This window comes from Capricornis sumatraensis, chromosome 1 (assembly GCF_032405125.1).
Source record: "Capricornis sumatraensis isolate serow.1 chromosome 1, serow.2, whole genome shotgun sequence".
NCBI classification, from domain to species: domain Eukaryota; kingdom Metazoa; phylum Chordata; class Mammalia; order Artiodactyla; family Bovidae; genus Capricornis; species Capricornis sumatraensis.
In genome coordinates, this window is record NC_091069.1 from 201328778 (window position 1) to 201349551 (window position 20774).

Here is a 20774-nt window from a genome sequence, read left to right on the forward strand (position 1 = left end):
AGATAGTTTCTTTAAACGACAAATTAGTAAAAGGAGAAAGTAAACCCCAATCAGTCCAGCTGCACATGTGTCTTTATCATGGCGAATATCTTCTTCAAAAGTTGAAGGGGAAAAGCACCAGAGTTTCATCTGCAGCATGGGTGATTATCACCATCCATCCTCTTTTTACTTATAAAAAGTAGGGTACAGAGGCTTTCTTATCTCTCACCAATACATTTTCATTGTCTAGTTTTGTGTGTGGGTTTTTTTTTTTTTTTAATGTAAATACCTGTATCTGAAATTCTTTCCTAATGGTGAATTAGAAGAGATCCAGCTCTTGTTCAAGGTTTGTGATCCTACTTCAGACCAAATGTTTTCAAACTAAGGCCTGGCTAACTCAAAACGGACTAAAGACAAAAACACTTCATTTCTGAAAGGCATGAATGAACACCAAGAACTAGAAAAGTCATTGCCAACTTCCTGTCACTGTCAGTTTGGCTTTCTGTCTTACAAAAATCTCATTGATTAATTACATCTATTTATTTGTACAGAATGCATTTATACACTTCATTGGCTCTCTGTAGGGCGTTAGCAGCAGTTTGCCCTACCCACACCCTTCCACCTTCTTTTACATTTCTGCCCATCTGTGACACACCAAAAAGCCCTATAGTTTCTGGGTCACTTTATTCTCACTACGAATCCACATTACTCTGCAATTAAAAAATCCAGTCACCTTTGTGCATATAGTCAGACCCTTTCAATCTTGAATAGCCCACCTCAACAACTTCAAATGGAGTACTAGAAAGGACCAGAGAGTTCTATGAAATTAAAAAAAAAAACAAATAAGCTGGTCTCCCTAGCCTATACCCCAGTGGAGTTTTAAAAACTCACCTAAGACACTGCTGAGTAATTTAGACAACATGGTAAAGGAATATTATGTAGTTCTAATTTCTCATAAGTGATTTATATAATCGATGAGAAACTAGGAAATTATTTTAAGAAACCATCAAAAGGCATCTAAACGGCAAAGTCCTTATTAACTTTGAGCTCTGTCTTAACAGGAGGACAAAAGAATCAAAATTTCCAATGCTGGGTCTACGTGAAACCAAAGCAGGGTTTCTTCAGAAATAAGATTTTACATACAGTTCTTTAATGGCTGTCATCGTTGGACAGATACAGATGAGGAATTTTAGGAGGGTGGAAATGGAAGTGCCAGGACCTCATGCTTTCGTGGTGATAAGTACTCACCCCTCCGTCATTCAGAGCCCGCACCCTGAAGCGATACACGGTTCCTGGAAGCAGGTTGCCCACGGTGCACTCGAGCTCTGGCCCATGGTACACCTCCGAAGCTACATCCTCCGGTTCTGTCATCTCCACGCTGTACTCCGAGACCTCACAGCCACTTTCAGAGGCAGGAACGTCTGGGAACGGAGAACGCTGTTCATCTTAGAACATTTTTATTATTTCTGGTTGGCCCTATCACACCTTACATCCTATGATGTTTGCCAAATATCATGTAGGTAGCCTGTCCTTGATATTTACAAAAGAACCCCCACTTCAAAAAGAGAAAGAGATACAAAAGAAAGTTTCTTAATGATGTTATCCATACTTTTCAAAGCAAGTACATTTAATGATATGAACAAAATGATTCCAAAACCATAGAACTTTTAGGCAATTCCTTTACATTCTAATGCAAGGTAAAGGCAAGAATTAGAGGGGAGAAAAATCTTCTTTTTAACCTGAAACCAAAGGACATATTAAATCAAGTTAGAGAACCCCAAACTGGCATAACATCTTAATTTAGATATTAAGTGATGGGGAACAATAGTCTGACAGAGTTCTGCAGGTTTATATTTGCAATTTACATGCTGTGAATCATTAATATGACAGGAAATGCTAACATAGCTTGAGCTGAGACTGTAAAACACCAGGACCCACACACGACAGGGTGGTAAAGGTGAGGAGGATACAGATGCTACCTAATGAACAGTTTCTTGGTTTAACCTCTTTATTAAGCACAACTTTTATTTTATGAATAAAGTTGAGGAATTCCTGCCCTGAAACATTTTCTAGAACAGTGCCCTCTGAGGGCAGGGGGTGAATAGCACCTGCGGCACCATCAGGAACAGGAGGATGGGCCATAGGGCTGGGCGTTCACAAACCCAAGCCCACGTACATTAAACAGAATGTGGACATTTTCAATAGACACAAATCTGGTTTTCAGAAGAAAGACCTGAAACTTAATTACAAAGCAGCAAGTCTTAAACTCAACCTCCAATTGTCCAAACTGGCGACGTGAAGATGTGGTCACTCACCCCACTCTAAGTGGACTTCTTTGTGCTTTGGTCTACCCAAAACCCTCGGTGGGCGACACTGACCTGGTGCAATGCTTAGTGTGCGAACAGGGAGACTTTCAGAACACTGCAGGAGAAACACCAAAGAGAACCATCTCTTAGTTACCATGCATTTTTTAGAGCTCTACATACCAGGCAAATTCCACTCCATACCAGCAAACGCTGCCAAGGAGGGGGTTACACATTGAATGTGTACACTTCTTACGCAATAAGATCTTCGTCTCTAAGTGTGTAGTGCACGTGTATATTTGTGTATGTTTTGAGTATGGACATATGCATATGGCACTGGTAAAAACAATTATTTCTGGTGTCAGATCTGCAGACTGACATTTTGACTGTTGTGTATCTCAAGCACACAGTTACCTCCCTTTAAACTAAAAATCAGACCCTTCCTGAGGACAGAGGAGAACACAAAACAACAGCTGGATGAGGTTTGTAAACAGTGCCATAAATGGCCCATCATCCACATACAGAGCAGAAAAGCAAAAAAAGTCAGCTGAGTGTGACGTTAACCAGCAGGTTCTGCTAACGTTAAAATCATCAGGGCTTCTTTTTTGCAGGGTCTGGTTGTGTAAGGCTGGTGGTATGGAAGCTGACACCTTTTTGAGATATGAGGAACATGGTAGAGACATACAGCTCAACCAACCTCATCCTCCTCGAGGAAATGCGGTACAGAGGAGATGTGTTTATACATTCAAGAGGCACCGCTGCCTCTGTGCAGACTTGTGCAGCACCTCGTGTGTAAGAGAAGCTCACCAATCACCTGTGACTTTGAGGTCAACCTGGCTCACCCTCGGAGACACTGTATAAATGTCGTTGAGCTGGACCCTTTTTTTAAACCTGAGAATTCTGTCTAAATATACAGTCTAGACTTCACAATACTGCTATCCTTGGGGGAAAAAGAAAATAAACATGACAGTGTCAGAGGTGGGTTGACTGGCAAAATTTGGCACCTACTGGCAGGTGTTCTCTTGAAAAGTCAACCCAGTACAGGGCTATAAGCCATCTTCTGTGCACGCTCTCTCTCAGTACTACTGATTTCCACACCACGATGCTAAATATCTCTATGATGAAAATGGTTTTTACCATATTTTTACCATATCGCCTCTCACTCACTTTCTAAGTGTGCATCATTTAGATAACGATCTCATTTCCTGAACACTTCATGTGTACTTGTTGTTTTGAGCACATGAGAACACTGTGAAGTTGAAACCAAGTTTTCTGACATGTTGAACGGTTGGTCTAAGGCCATATAAATTGTAGACAATGGTGGCGGTCATTCTGTGATGTATAAAAATATTAACTCACTGTGTTGTGACAGGAAACTTATATAATATTGTAAGTCAATTATACTTCAATTTTTTAAAAAGGCAGACAACAAGAGAACTGGTACTACCTACAGGTGTATAGGTTGGGCACTGTGCAATCTCAGGAGATGCAATTCAGCTCAGTTATCCTAGGTATATGTGGCTTTACAAGCATTTTCCAGCAGATGGCAGTAAAGTGTCAAGAGGAAGGTGTGTCTCACATTCTACAAAACTGCCAAAGTAACAGCAAAGCTGAGCTGGAGGGTGTATCTTTTTGCTCTGAAGTCTAAGCTTTTCTATCATTGTGATAACTGAGGTTCACCCCCGTATTTGTTAGCCAATGCAAATTGCAGACCACCTTCAATTTTCAACTGTGATGTGGTCATGCCCAAGTCTTGGAAACCAGCACAATTCAGTTGAGAATCATCTGGGTCTATCTTTCTATACCCTCTAAAGCACAATTCAGAAAACTCTGATGTGATACCATGGCAGGCTGTAGTACCAAGATTTATTTTTTAAAAGAAATTTATTCTGATGTTACAGATAGGCTGTCTGAATTTGACCAAAGATGTTTACTTTCACACTAAAACAAAACCAACCTGACTGTGTCCACCAGTACTTATGCAGCATGCTCGGAGTTTGTACAAAGTGCCTGGTTTCAAGTGGGTGAAAGTGTACTCTGTAGCCGACCCACTGTAGGCCACTTCCCACTGACTCGCTGCAAAATAAGACCATGTGTGAGTTTATGCCTTTTGTAAAAATGTAATAGTACCAACCATTCCTGATAAGAAAAAGCTCTAAGTGGTTTCTGTGAAAACCAGCATCTCCTATTCTTTTCTTCTTTTTTAAACAGTCACAGGGCTCTCTTTCCATTTCCTTTACAAAATGAAATACTAAAATAACATGAAGGCATTTTTAATACTTAGCACTGCTGGTTATAATACTTAATATTACCATGATCACATTTGCTGAGTGTGGAGGTTTAGATGCTGGAAAGCACATGAAATCTGTAGTTGGCCCCGTAGCAGGAGATGGTATTGAGCAAGTTGGCAAGTGGTGATGGTGTGAGAAGCCCCTGGGGCCAGCTGGGCAGGGGGAAGCAGGCTCAGCCATAAGGTTCCTGGTCAGCCCAGGGCACCACTGAAGAGTTTCTCCTGGTTCTTATCTGCCTGGAGGTCACAGCAAGTGAACTCCCTCGACCCCATCCCAGCCATATAGACCAAGTCCTTTGAGGAAAGGCCTGCTGTCTCCATGGAGCCCCACTTCAGACAAAAATACCCAAGACAGTGACTTTAAAGATGAAACACTCAGTATGACCCAGGTTATCTAACCACTTCTGGGGATTAAAGAAAGCAAGCAGGGCCACCGAGGGGCCGGGGTGAGGCTGCTGCCACCAGGCAAAGAGCATTGTGTGTGTGTGTGGGGGGTGCTTCAACCACCTAGGACATTTATGACTCCTTGCTTTGCTCCCACTAACACTACGTTCCCAGCAGACTATTCGGAAGGAGCGTTTTACTCCATGCAATTGTTTTAGGGAAAATACTTTTACCCTCTTCCACGACAGTTACTTGGAGAAGGAAATGGCAATTCCTGGAGAATCCCATGGACAGAGGAGCCTGGTGGGCTACAGTCCATGGGGTTGCAAAGATTCAGACATGACTGAGCGACATATATATACACACGATAGTTACTAACTTCCACAAATACTCTCAGCTGCTTATTAGGCCAGATTTACAATAAAGTCTGGCGAAAGAAATGGCAACTCACTCCAGTACTCTTGCTTGGAAAATTCCATGGATGGAGGAACCTGGCAGGCTACGGTCCATGGGGTTGCAAAGAGCTGGACACAACTGAGTGACTTCACTTTCTTTCTACAATGAAGTCACATGCACAAGGGCCATATAGGAACAAGGGGGAATAATAAAGATAGTCATTCTGACATAACTGATTAGATGACCTGCACTGCAAAGGCAACTAGGAACAAGGACTAGAGAGGAGACTGAATTAATCGCTGATGTCATGCGCTACCACACCGCTGACTTTACGTGCAGAATGGCATCTACTTTTAATCAGCCACAGTGGTCAAGAGAGCCACAAAACTTCACAATATACTTAGTTTTTCACAATGAGACACTGAATATACATGACTTCTCTCAAAGGTCTGATTTTTAGCATAGAATATGATTTTACGTTAAGAACAGCTATGCCCATCTCCGAGTATTATGAGTTTTTTTGGCTTAAAATAGGGTAGGGCCCAACTGATGTGAAAATAAAATATTCCAGGTGGCTATCATGGCACAGAATAAAAAGCAAGCCACACACCTGCACAGACTGTTTGTAAAAGTTGCTGTTAACTCTCCCCACCGCCCCCGCCATGTATATCACTTTAAAAAACAAAGTACTAGTTACAGGGATCATTAGAGTAGTGGTGAGGCAGGTGTCATTTTTATAGTTCTGAGGACTTTACTTTTTTCTATTAAAGCATAATAAATTTTATTAGAAAGAAGATCTAAGAATTTTTTAGAAAACACTATGGAAGGAATCTGACCTCTAACACTGTCCCACTTTAGCTCACCTAGTGTAAGGAATAAGGATTAAATAATCTGACTGAGAAATCACAACAAAAATGAAGACATTTCCTGAATTTGTTACAGTGTGTTATGCTTGTCAGCAGCCCACAACAATATGTTGTTATCCCCTGTGCACCGATTCATTCTTCCTGCTGATCGCTTCTGACACTTTCTCTGCTTATAAGAATTTCTACAGAAAGTATGCCAAGAGAGATGAAAAACATATTTATTCTATTAATGAGGACCTTTGGCTTAAAGAAGTGACAAAGATTTTAAAAAGCATGATAAAAATATACATATCAAGCAGACTGATCCCTGATGCTGTCTGAAAGAAAAAACTGTCAATACGTGATTAAGGTCCATTTACCGTAGTACCTCTATCAACAGAATAAATGATTGCCCACTATAATGGATCCCTACTCCAGTACTCTTGCCTGGAAAATCCCATGGACGGAGGAGCCTGGTGGGCTGCCGTCTATGGGGTCGCACAGAGTCGGACACGACTGAGCGACTTCACTTTCCCTTTTCATTTTCATGCATTGGAGAAGGAAATGGCAACCCACTCCCGTGTTCTTGTCTGGAGAATCCCAGGGACGGGGGAGCCTGGTGGGCTGCCGTCTATGGGGTCGCACAGAGTCGGACACGACTGAAGTGACTTAGCAGCAGCAGCAGCACTATTATTATACAGATGTTTATCTTATTAGAAAACAGGACTTGAATAAGAATTTCTACAAACTTCACCTTCAGAATTTCCATCAGTAATCTCCAGCAAGTACTTGAGTATTTCTGAACCACCATTGTCCTTTGGAGGATCTGGAAAGTAAGCAAAAGTCTTATTAGTTATAAAAGCATATTGACTTTTGTTAGTAAACATTATTAGAACACACAGAACCATGTAACATTAGACTGTATAAATTCTGGATTCAACTAAAAGACACAAATAACATTTCACCCAACTCCTTACTTGAAAAACAAAAGAAACAAAAACACCACGAAACCTTCTGACTATGCAAAGTTTACAGAGCTAGAAATGCTGAAGAGTTAGCATTTAGCGAAATGTGAACAAAACTTGAAATATGACTTTATTTTTCTAAGAGTTATGCTCAAATATTTATTTTGAGAATTCTAAAGCCTGTTCTTCAATATTTGATGGTTTTTATATAAAACAAAATATTCATGTACCTCTTTTCAAAAATTATTTTATTCTTTATTTCACTTAAATCATCACGACCAATTCTTTTGTGAGATAGAAAGAGAGGGAAAGGGAGGTGTAAAAATTATTGATGAAATAAATAAAACATCAGAATATAACAAATATGTTCATCACAGTTTGCTGCTAAGCAAACTTTACATCCCAAGGGAACCTAATAGAAAATCAGATCAACTGGAACCTGTACCAAAGAGGCGGTTTGCAAAAGGGGTTCTGGCTTGTTACTAGAACCCTGTGTACCTTAGCTATTTGTCTACTGCTAACCCAGGGCCTGCAAGAATTCTTTTCTGAGCTGAAAAATACCTTTTTTCAAGACTACACAGAATTTGCCTCTCCTATCAACTGGCCATCTATGTTTTAGACATATTCTCGGGTTACTCATATAGATTTAGAAACTTGAATCCCTCTTTTCACCTGTAATTTCCATTAATATACATGAATTTCAGTAGTAGGTATTTACAGCAGTAATTAAACAGTTAAATATTATGGCATTTGGGGCCTCCCTGGTGGCTCAGACGCTGAAAGAATCCGCCTGCAATGCAGGAGACCCAGGTTCAATCCCTGGGTCAGGAAGACCCCGTGGAGAAGGGTATAGCAATCCACTCCAGTATTCTTGCCTGGGAAACCCCATGGACAGAGGAGCCTGGTAGATTACAGTCCATGGGGTTGCAGAGTTGGACAAGACTGAGCGACTCTTAACAGTTAACAATGAAAGTAAATGTTCAGTGTTGACAGAAATTTCTAGGATATTCTGAGAAAAGAAGCTTTAGATCTGGCAAAAAGCACACCTAGATTTTTTTTTGTTTCTTTTAATCATATCCGTGTTGCAGGGAATAATTCTGTCTCTAAATTACCACATAACTTGAAGCGGTGATATGTCTCCGTGGTTGGTCTCTAATAATGATTTAGTTATGTTTTACATTTCCTTTGTATCACTTGACTGCCAGGTAAAATCATTTTTTTGTCTGTTAGGTAGTTACTATTATTATATGATGTTGCTGCTGCTGCTGCTAAGTCGCTTCAGTCGTGTCCGACTCTGTGCGACCCCGTAGACGGCAGCCCAGCAGGCTCCCCCGTCCCTGGGGTTTTCCAGGCAAGAGTACTGGAGTGGGGTGCCACTGCCTTCTCCGAGTATACGATGTTAGTGATGATCATACACATTGTAACAGTTTTCCATACAGTTGCAAACGTTTACCCACACTCTAATGGCATTCATTTCATTGAAATAATCCACGCAGCAGGTGAGACACAATATCCTCCTATCAGATTCCTACAAATGGCATATAATGAACTTCAATATGGAAACTTCCTGAAGTCCAAGACTTCTGATTATATACAAACAACAAAAACTAAAGTCTTCTTAATTCATTGTATCTTAAACATTCTGTAAAATTTAATATGACTTAACCTAAATTTTGAAATCTATTTTCAATACTAACTTTATAAATCAATTTTCATATTAAATATTGCTACATTTTAAGGGAACGTTACTGAAGAATGATATATTCAGAGACTATCACATACAAATCATTAATATATTAAAATGCAGGTGGAAGAAGTGTCTTACAGGAAAATCATGAAGTAAATGAAATGCTCTTACAATTGTCAATTTTACCAACTGGTGGCATTGTCAGGATATTTCTAATATATATATTTCAAACATGTAAAACTCCCTCAGATAATATGTTTCTTTGTTAACTGGTTTGTCACTACTGAAATTAATCAAGTTTTTTAAAAAATCTGTCAAAAAAGGCAGCAGCAGCATCAATAGTAATAAAACATACCCCATTTGACACTAAAGCCGTGAGACATAACTGGTCCTTTAATGAGGGGTCTTGTAGGTGGTCCAGGCCTGTCAGGACTCGTTGTACAAACCAAAACTTCACTTGGGCAGCTTTTCCCTTCCATATTAGAAGCAGTCAGCTGTAACACAACCGATAACACATTCATATGCTTTAGACAGCAAGTCTTAAACCAGCGGTGACGTTCAATACGGCAAGAGCAAGGCATCCATGAACTCAGACACACTACACACACTCTCCCTTGCTCTCTCACAATCTCAAACTACTAATTTATAAGTGTTTCTTTAATGGAGTACTTATTTTCTGTATAGTTTACTTATTAACAATTAAAAATGAAACAACAAGGTAGGTTTTAGCTAAAGACATTTTTACCTTTTCAAAAATACAAAACAAAACCAGTATGTCTCCACCCAGTTCATTTTGTTTTATGGAAGGAAAATATGGGGCGGGGAGTGGGCAGCAGATATAAAGAACCTTGCTAGCCTTGATTATTTAAGAGTAGGACAATGCCACCTTGTGGAGAATTGCTGGCAGTATTCCTCTGATCTCATAGCCAGCCATCGAATAGCAAGGTTTCTTAAAATATCAAAAACTATCAGTTTTCCTTTAGTAGTCACACGTTCCACTTGACAATCTGACAAATATTTATTGAGTGACTCCTACAAGTTAAATAACATGATTTGGCTCACAAATTAAGAGAGGGAAAGACAGAATCAGAAGACAACCACATGTCTCCAAAATGCAGACTGTTGCACAGAAAGTACAATGCTGTGCTAGGATCAATAAACACTAAGGCAGCACAGAAGGCAGCCTGCTGTCTCCTCTCTCCTAATGAGACAGCAAAACTGTCTTCTGCTACAATACCATGTCCCATGGTGACATCAGCAGTGGTTGTCCAGAGCCTAACGGGAGAGGGGTGTAGGTAATAGAAGAGAAAATGAAAAATGGCTGAGAAAAAGAAAATGGGCAAAAGAGCACAGGACAATGGAAAAAAAGGAAATCTGATGAAAAGAAGAAACAGAATAGAAGGACGTAAAGTGCAGGTGAGAGACAGGTACACTGGGCACCTGGTCCGAATCTTCCTGGGCAAGGGCATCTAGCCTCACTGTTATGTAATTTACTGTAGCACATTACAGCGACAGGTTTCTTTTCTGAAAAGTCGAGGGTGGGTTTTAAAATTAAAGTATGGTGTGTATTTTATAGATATTACTTTAAAAGTGTAAAGTGCAGCAACCTTAAAAATGTTTTTAGCCTTAAAAAAAGTTGATTTAAAATGATAAAGGGGTAAAACATAAAAGAGCTTTATTTTTAAGCAGTTCAAGTACCCAAATGACTGACTTACCCTGAATTTATACTGTGTGCTTCTTTTGAGATTTTTCACAGTACAGGTTAAATCCTCTCCAGTGTATTTTGGGTGGAAAAGGTTATCCTGAAAAGGCAAAGCCAGAAAGAAACATCAGTATCATAATATCTGGGCATTAAATCCCTTGTATGTAGGAGTTTTATACTGCTCCTTTCCATCATCACTGTGGGCCAGAAGTCTGGCAGCTATAGCAAAAATAGGGCCAGAATCCCATAGTGCTTTAAGTAAAACTTTAACTGTTATCACATCATAATCTGTCCTGATCTGGGCACTATTATTGTGAGACTAACACTAATGTGAAAGAGAACAATGCTCTCTCTTTGAAAAAGTGCAAATTTGCTTTGGAATAGATGCCATCATAAACTTTCCTCACAGAGCAAACTTTTTCTGGTTACTCAATAAGCATTTTAAACAAAGAATTTAACTACCAAATTAATGAAGCAGTATGTAGTTAAAAAAAAATTACTTAACAACATTGTCATGAGAAAACGCTCTTGTGCAGAAGTTCTTACTGTCAAGCTGCAATGTGCTATGTAATAAACACTGGTTGAGGTTTCTGACACAGTGTCTTCTGGCTAACGGGGAAAGGCAAGCTTGGATGGGGAAGATATAGCCCTTCAACGGGATAAATGTCCCACTGACAGCTAACTGTATGGAATTCATACAACAGTATTCTTAGTCATGTGTGCATCCAATGATCCACCCCCATTCATCCATCCGATCTCAGAGCACCCCTGTTGCACCAAGCTCTCTTCCATGCTCTAGAGGTTTAGCACCACCCAAGAACAAAGTCTTGCCCATCAGAAACTATATTACAGCTGGAGAAAGCAATTAAAACACTCTGCATACAAATATGAAGCATGTTGTGTGGCGTTAAGTGCTATTAGACGAAAAATAAAGCTGGGTAAGAGAACAGCGTGTGCAATAAAGCTAGGGAGCATTGCTTTCTATAGCTCTCCAGGCTCAATGAAGCAGTCACATGCGGCTCTTCCAGTAAATTAAATACAATTAAAAATTCAGTTCCGTGGGCTGACAGCCACATCTCAAGTGCCCACAGCCCTGTGTGGCTAGGCTCTATCTTATTACAGAGCACAAATTACAGAACATCTCCATCACCACAGAAAGTGCTCCTGGACAGTGCTGTCATACAAGGCGGTCAGGGAAGGGCTCTCTAAAGAGGTGACATGTGAGAAGAGACCTGGAGGAAATGAGGGAAGTGACTCAGAGATATCTGAAGGGGCATGTGAGCCAGAGGGCACAGGAGTCGCAAAGGCACTGTGGGAGGGCATGGCTGGTGTGCTCAGCGAGATGACAGCAGCAGCAACAGGTCAGTGATGAAGACCCTGAATTCGGAGGACCTGGAAGTCATTCTGAGAGTACTGGCTTCTCCTCTGGAAGAGAAGGGAAGGCACTGGGATGGGAAGAGTTCTGAGAAGAGCACCGACATGCCGTATTTTATTTAACAGGCTCACTCTGGCTTCATGTGCAGAACAGAGCGTAAAGAAGAAAGTAGAGAAAATACTTAAGAGGCCATTCCGACAACCCAGGGGCAAGATGATGGTGGCTGGGAAAGTACAGTAGCTGTGCAGATGCTGAGAAATGATCAGATTTCTGGGTAACTTTGGAAGGGAGATTTATAAGGATTTGCTGACTGATTACATATGAGGTCTGGTGGCTCAGACAGTAAAGAATCTGCCTGAATGCTGGAGACCTGGGTTCGATCCCTGGGTTGGAAAGATCCCTGGGGAAGGGAATGGCGGCCTACTCTAGTATTCTTGCCTGGAGAAGTCCATGGACAGAGGAGCCTGGTGGGCTACAGTCCATGGGGCCAGACATGACTGAGAGACTAACGCAACAACACAACACACACGTGAGGCCAAGGATGACGCCACAGGTTTCTGCTTCCCCAAAGGAAAGGTTGGGGATGCCATTTACTGATCTGGGGAAGACTGCGGGAAGGACAGTTTCTGCTGGTGGTTGCACTGGTAGAAATTAAGAGTTTGGTTTCCAATTTAGGCAGTGAATCTAATTTCACAGTGTACCCTGTAGCTGTGATAAAACTGACTTTACAGAATGCACACAGAAGTATGACGTGTGCCAGACTTACATTTTCATCCTCCTGGATTTCCAAGGTGTAGGTGACTACTTCCTCAGGTGAGCAGCCTTCTGGTTTATTCCACTGCAGTGTGACCCATGTGACCCCAGCTCGAACAAGTCTTGGTGCTGAGGGCATCTGAGGAATGTTTCCTAACGTGTAGCACACCACCTCTTGGCTATACCCGCTGGAGAGAAACAGACCCGGTGAGACAGATTTAGGAGCACGTGGAGGAGTCTTGGCATTTCAAAAGCTACCGGCTTGGGTTGCTAAGTCTGTGGCCTGACAGGTTCAGCGAGCAAAGGCAGGCAAGGATCCTTTGGGTGATGTTCCTTACCACAACTTCAGTGTGCCCCAATCACCCACTCCCTACTTAGCCTACTACTAGAAAAGCATACTGTGCTACAGGACAATATATTTAAAAATGTATTTCTCCCACAGGCACCTAGGAGTAAGCACAGTGTGATGCTGACAAGCTAAGAGCCACAGCTACCAAGGAACTGTCAAATCAATGCATATAAGGGTAAACAACTGTCTGTTGATAAAATAAATGTCTTACAAATATGTACGCTGCCATTTTCCAAAAGTTTGCGGATGCTTTTAATTCATTTATAAATTCTGAAGCTGTAGAAGCCTTTATCATTACGACTGTTCAACTAGTGAACTCTAAAAACACAATGGCTATCATGGGTATGGAAAGAGGGCTGAAAAGCCTGTGATCTTAACAAGTTCTTTAGGCTGAAAAAAGGGTTGGGACCAATCATGTGCTGAACCTTTAAGAAGATTTTTGACAAGCAGTGATGAAAGAAAAAGATTTTTCTCTTAATCAACAGTTACCCAGGCAGTGCAATTGAAATATGGTCTTTTCAAGGCACTTTTAATCTACAGATGCTTCACCATAAACCTGTTCTCACCTTTCCCTAGCAGCTTGGAGGCAAGCCGTGAGTCCTACCCAGTCCAGATTCTCTCCAGTCTTGTATCTGCCTGGGCTTGACAACAATGGATGGCCCAGCAACTCGTTCTTTGTATCAGGAAACACTCAGACATAATTGAAAAAAGCAACTGAACGAGTAGCTTGCTAAAGTGATGAAAGAAAAAGGCAGGGCATCTGAAAAATAAAGTCCTCAGAGGATTCCCTTTCAAAATCTGTAGTTACCTTTCCCTTGATTCTCTGAGACCCCTAGTGGGCCTTTCTGCATTGCAGCCTGCAAGGCTGCAAAGGATACACGGTGGCATTTATCACCTCTGAAGGGGCCTCTAGCCTCTGATTAGGATTCTCTTTTGGAAAATCTCCAGCTGGTGCAGTGTGGAGGCAGTAGGCGACCTCGCCTTTCAGCAACGTGAGAGGAGGACTCAGGGACACCACATAGAGGCTTAAAGGCACAAGGACTGGGAAACGCCAAACCTGGTGCCAATGTCATTCCGAGCAGCCAGCCGGAACGTGTACCCCATGGCTGGACACAGCTTTGTCAACTTGCAATGCTTCTGGCTCCCAAAGAAGCACTGTCTGAAACCACTGTTTCTTTTCCCCTAAAAGAAAACAAGAAACAATGTACATAAAGTTAAAAAAAAAAAAAAAGACAATGAAGGAGCATTTTGAATAACTGCTTAATTTTCTAGCTTGGATGAACAAAACCAAGAGAAGGAAAGCACTCTACAATGAAATGCCATCCTTAACACAAAGGCACTACAGATAATGCTGTTACTGAGACAGGTGGTATACCATACTTACGGTATTTCGAAAGAGGACTTTGGTCAACAAAATAGAGAAGGCCCTTTTCAGGCACAGGGCAATGCTCAAAGTTAAGGATCACAGTTTCTCAGATCTTCCTCACTTGGTCAAATAGCCCAATCTGGCCCATTAGAGTGAGTCTGCAGCCTCACAGGATCGCTAGCTTGGGAACTGTACAGTCTTTCCCAGATGGCCCAGCACTCAAGGACTGATCTAAGCAGCCCTGCAGGTCACAAATGTTCCTCCCCCGACCACCACCACCCTGGTATTCTCTCTCTTCTCCTGCTTTGTGGCAGCTCCCAAGCCCACCCCTGTACACTCCGGCTAGTGAGCTGCTTGTATGCTCATCCCTAAACACTGGGCACATGTCTTTGACTAAATCTTGTCCACATCTGGTTTCAAAGCAGTGCTTTGGACAATCTGGGAGTTCTATCAAGGCTAGTAGTTGAGCTGAATGTCTGACGAGGACTTGGAACATCAGTTCAATTCATCTATGTATATTACAGCCATTCTTAAGTGTTCTATGAGGCTGGAAACACATTTTTAATACATTCCTAGCCTTATATAACGCTTCGAATTCCTTAAAGTAAAAAGAAAACACTCCAGTGGGTTCTCTTAATAGATCAAAGAAGAAAAAAAACCAAAACACAAAACTACTCTGTGCCATGATCAGAGGCACAGAATACCCATATCAGCAGTTTTCTAGAATATTTCATACCCATAATTCACAGTAGTTTATCTATGTTCCTGCAAAAGAAAACCACATGCTAATGCTGGATGAATCTCAGCATTTTAATCAGACAGCCAAGCCCAGGACTTTCAGGAATATGTTTGAAGCTCTCTATTATATAAAAAACAAAGAAAGCACATTTTACTTCTAAGAAAATGTAGGCATTTCCTTCCTTTAAATAGGCCTCCAAATGCTTACTACTTAAAAAAAAAAATTCCAGGTGAAGTTTAATTCAAAATGAGCATACAACTAGCTTGAAGTATCACCAGGCTGAACAGATTAAAAATCACCATATCACAGTCATCCTCAAACTTTTCCCAATCTTCCCTCCCAAGCCAGGTGGTACCCTTTCCAAGGAAGAGAGTAGAAGCCCTAACTTAAAGAGCCAAAGTTCATGTTATCAAGGGTTCAACATGCAGTCAGGTACAATGATGAAAAATGGTAGGGGTGAGGTTGAAGGGATGAAGGGGCAGGAAAGCATATGTTTTTCAGCTGCAACTTAGGCAAAGTCACTCTGTGGCTGGCAAATCATGCCCTTATGCTTACTTTAACCTTGAGCATTAAGGTTGCTGCAGACAATTTATTCAAAGGAAAGCCGTTTATGCATACATTTGCATAATTACATCCAGTGTCTGATTACACTCTGTGCGCTGCACACCCTGGTATGTTCTGTATCCATTTCAGGCAGTAGCGTGATCCACCTTCTTTCCTCCTCTATTTCTGAGCTCAGAGTAAACAGTGCAAGAAAGGCACATCCTGCCGCCACGGAAGCCTTCCAAACCCCAGGTTGGCTCCCCTTCAATGCCTCGTTTTTCCTATTCTTTGTTTGGTCTCCTTTTCCCATTTCTGGTGCTTAGAACTACAGCCAGTAAATAAAAGTCAGTCTGTTCCTTACTAGGTTGATTTGCTTTAATATGGTGGAAACCAGCCTGTGGTTTAAATGAGAAAAAAGAGTGGGGAGGCATCAATGATGGGAACTAGACTTTTATTTTAAAGGGCCAGAGCACTGGGGCTCACTGAAGAACTGAGAGAGAGAGCCAGTCTGTGACCTTTAGGAGGTTTTCCTACATTGCCAACATTTAAAAAAAAAAAAAAAAATTCTACTTCAGTATCAAGAACAATTACTAGATAAACTCCAGCTTGTTTAGGTAAATCATGCCAAATTTTATACCTTTCCCGATATCCTACCATGTGCATGAACCTCAAGAACACAGAGAATGACCCAGAGTTGGTGGAACTTTAGAATCAAGTTTTAGAAACAGTACTTGTAGAATATGAAGGGGTGAGAGTACAAATGTTTCACAGAGTTAAAAAAGTAAAGCTTACTGGTGAATTTGGAAGTTACCGAATATAAAATAAAATAAAACAAAACAAAAAAAAGGAGGAGAGAAAGTAGGTTAAAATATTTCAAACAAGAGAAGTTCTTGAATAAAATAAAATACTCATGTATGACAAGGAGTTTAATAAAAAATAGGATACCTGGGAAGAAAGAAAATTAATATTCACAAGAGTCTCTGCAGTGCAAAGGTAATCTACTATTAAGAGGTGGGCCAGCGAAGATGAAGAACACTGCGGGCTCCCGTGGGATGGCTCCTGAGTCACCCTAGTCCTCCATGGAAGACCTGCCAGGTTCTCTGACGGCTTTAGGCTTAGGCATCAGAATAAGCACACAGTCAAAGGTACAGGCTATGTAAAGAATCTGTTTGTAAACCAAGCGTGACTCCAGGTTGCAAACAGCATTTATAAATTAAATATTATCTAGTCTTCCTGTTAACAGAAATGGATAGGGTTTAAAATATATATATATAATATTTGGGGAAGGCAATGGCAACCCACTCCAGTACTCTTGCCTGGAAAATCTCATGGGCGGAGGAGCCTGGTAGGCTGCAGTCCATGGGGTCGCAAAGAGTCGGACATGATTGAGCGACTTCACTTTCACTTTTCATTTTCATGCACTGGAGAAGGAAATGGCAACCCACTCCAGTGTTTTTGCCTGGAGAATCCCAGGGACAAGGGAGCCTGATGGGCTGCCGTCTACGGGGTCGCACAGAGTCAAACACAACTGAAGCGACTTAGCAGCAGCAGCATATAATGTTTAGAAGGTTAAAAGACTCAGAGAAATGGACAGAAGTGATAATGCAATTGTTTATCAGGAATTAAATATGTCCAAGCCACTGTGGGTAGTGAAGTTTTACAAACAGTAAATTACAACTTCCATATTTGATAGGTAGCCTGGCTCCAAATGACTGATATTATAATCTATATCATGTTCCCTCTTTTAGTAAAATCTAATTTAAAGCACACAGGATTACTGAGACATAACAGCTACAGCTGGAAAGAACAACTTATATTTTAATAAGTTAAATTTAGCTTCATGCAAACTTTCCTACAAAAACATGGTCCCAATGGAAATGGACAATCTCTCCACACTGCAGGCCTGCTGTCTTCAAAAATCTGGTCAAACATAGGCAGCAGAGACACCCGTGGCTGAGGCGTTGCCTTGCTCAGCTACTGCTGCTAGGCCACGTGTGGGGTGTCACCCAGAGAGCAGCTCAATAGGCCAAGGAGCCGGCTGCTCTACGAGGGAAAAGCTGAGACATGGATGGCCAGGAGTGCCCTGATTCTGCATGTCGGGAGATCATGGATGTGCATCACGGGACCAATCAGGATCAGAATCTCTTTGAGACAAGCACTGGAGTGCCTCTTCTCCCGGGAAGGAAAGAAAACTTCACCCAATGAGAGCAGAGGTGACAGGAAGCTGAAATCCACCCTGGAGGCTGGAAATGCGATCGTTCTGGCACAGATGTAGCCACCACACTACTGACCTCATTGGACATGAAGCCCCAGCGTGTTCTGGACTAGCTCCCTACTGCCAGTGTCCACAAGCCAAAAAGAACAGATTTTCAGGGTTCCCTGACCTGTTTCCATTTCCTAATCCTGGGCATGCCCAAATGCTTTTTCCTACCATGCACACTGAAGTTCACTCAAGGACAAGGTTAATCTTTACTAGAACGTGAAGAAATTTTGGAGTACAAACCAACTGTGTGTGAATAGACTTCAAGGTGCTCACTTTGATGGGGAGTGAGGCATCACAAACCCTCCCTCCAGGAGGCCTGGTCCCTGATGCCCCTGAACTCAGTTTACCAGAGTTCACCGGACCTAGTCTAGATATCTCATTGATCTGATACTTGGTAAACAAGGGGCTCTTTTCAGTTCTCGATTCACAAAGTACGGGGCGGCAGGGGGTGGGGTGGGGTGGGGTCCGGATTATCCTGGAGGGCAGGTCCCAGCCATCTCACACTCAGAAAGCTCCACTCTGCCCACGTCTGTCCCACTCCATCCTCATTTTCACTCCCTTGGTAGAAGGGTCACACATTTGGTTACAAGTCCTAATAAAAATCAGAGCCCAGATGTTCTTTTAGGTCCTACAAAGTTCCCGGTACATTCTGAAGAGTGCCAGCTTTCTGCCAGACTGTGAAAGGACCCAATCTCAGACCAGCAGGGGTGAGGGAAGGCAGTGTGGGGGCGTGTGAGACGTAACTCCTGTGGCTCCACAGCAGACAGTGAGTCACCCTTGGAAGCCGTTTTCAAGATGAGTTAATATAAACTTCAGGGACAAAGACATCTTGAAATATTATTTCACTCTTTAAGATGAAATCTGCGGGTAAATTATAAATAAAAGATTTAAAATGTTTTAAGTAATATATTCTCTATTTTCTCCCTTTATCTTCTGCCCTTTTACTATCTACCTAAGTCTTTTTCTTTTTAATTAACAATTTAAAATTAGCTGTTAAATAAGATGATAAACATATTAGTTTCTATGTTTATAAACTCCCTCAAAAAAGGAGGGGGGAGGGAACACTTTGCTGATCTCCTGTGAGTCATCCAAAGGAGGCCGACTCATGAAGTGCGACAGTAAGGCAGAGACACTAATTGGCAGGAATGCGGTTTTCCTCATAGGTTCCCTCTCCTCCTCACTAAGGGAGCAGGCATTGACCCCTCCCATGTGTTTAGTGAGAAAAGCCGGCTTTCTGCACCACTGAGTCACGCCCCGTCGGGCCAGGGGTCTGAGTCTCATCCCATTGCTGCATTTCTGGGGCACATCTGTCTGCCTTCTTCTCTTCCCAGAACACTCAGAGGAGAGCAGGGGCAGGAAAAGAGTTACGCTGTCCTTTCTAAGTCCGCACCCTTTTAGGGCATAGTACCTAAAACACCGGCTTCCCTGGCAGCTCAGCGGTAAAGAATCTACCTGCAATGCAAGAGACATGGATTTGATCCCTGGTTCTGGAAGATTCCCTGGAGAAGGGCATGGCAACCCACTCCAGTATCTTGCCTAGAGAATCCCCATGGACAGAGGAGCCTGGCAGGCTACAGTCCACGGCTTTGCAAAGCGTCGGACAGGACTGAAGCGACTGAACACACATCTAAAACACTGTATGTGCTACACAAAGATAAAGGGGAAAAGATCAATCGATTAGCAGAGTCAGGAGAAACTACGTCATGTGGTGATGATTCTAAGCATGTCCAATCATTCCTGACTCCCATCAGAGAGGAGCAAAGCCTATGGCCCTTTCTCTTGGACGTGGGTGGGCTTGTGACTCTCTTGTCATGACAGATGGAACGGAAATGAAGCTGTTGTGACTACCAAGGAGACGCCTAAAAAGGTGATGACGTTTCTGTCTTTTTACCAGAACATTCACTTTTGCAGTGCTGATTCCCCTGAAGCTGCTGTGCTGTGAGAGAGCCTGAGACAAAGCCCCACCTAAGCCAGCAGTGACCACCAGACTTGTGAATGAGGATCCCGCCAGAAGGTTCCAACCCCAGCCAACAAGCCCTCCCCAGCTGAAGCTCCAGAAACTGGAATGCAGACGAACTAATTCTCCAGTGCCTTGTCCAAATTCCCAACCCTGAATCCATGAGAAGAGAAAAGTGACTGGTTTAACGCACTGAGTTTTGAGGTAATTTGTTATGCAATGTTACACTTATCTATTTTGATGTCCATATATGTTTATAATATGAAGTTTTCTATAAACTTATAAATTCCTCCTGCACTATAAATATAAATAGCCAGGAATAAGGGAGCAGAAGCGAGTGTGCTTGTATACAGTCAATGTTCAACATATGTCTGCATAAAGGGCCCTCAAAGCCATCCAACAAAGTAAGGCTTCTTTGAATAGATTTTTTAAATTGTTTCTGTAGAACCTAAAAAATGTAACAAGATTCCTAGATAATAAAGATTACCCAAAATTGTTAATCAATGGCAATGCAGTCACTTCATCTTAGAGTAACATTTTAGAGAATTGAAATTTTTAATAATGCTATCTCCAGAGTTAAAGAAAACCCTGGGGAGTATTTTTATATTTAAATACAGATATGCAAAAGTCTCTGGGACACAGTTTAGGTATGGCATAGCCTAAAGCCTCAAGAGTGAGAAAAGTAAATAATCTATCAAAGGACATCCACACGCAATCACATCTCTACCTGTTTCATATCCGTTTACAACACATAATGGAAAAAAGCTCCAGTGAAGAAATCAATTTAGATTTGTCTGCCTATCCGAAAAGTGGTATCTAAGTATATAAAAAGTATTTGATTTATAATATACAACTAATTGTTAAAATCTAAGTTTAGG

The 20774-nt window shown here is 41.7% G+C and overlaps 1 protein-coding gene across 1 annotated transcript in view; it reads right to left on the reverse strand.

Moving 5' to 3' along the window:
* FNDC3B (fibronectin type III domain containing 3B) overlaps window positions 1–20774 on the reverse strand; it is a 356597-nt gene that overhangs the window by 52433 nt on the left and 283390 nt on the right. The window contains exons 12-19 of the mRNA XM_068987389.1: window positions 14086–14210; window positions 12693–12867; window positions 10565–10651; window positions 9205–9343; window positions 6952–7023; window positions 4240–4358; window positions 2295–2400; window positions 1228–1400 (exon numbers count right to left, since the gene is read on the reverse strand). Of these exons, the coding sequence (XP_068843490.1) occupies window positions 1228–1400; window positions 2295–2400; window positions 4240–4358; window positions 6952–7023; window positions 9205–9343; window positions 10565–10651; window positions 12693–12867; window positions 14086–14210 (996 nt within the window). The remainder of the gene's footprint in view (window positions 1–1227; window positions 1401–2294; window positions 2401–4239; window positions 4359–6951; window positions 7024–9204; window positions 9344–10564; window positions 10652–12692; window positions 12868–14085; window positions 14211–20774) is intronic.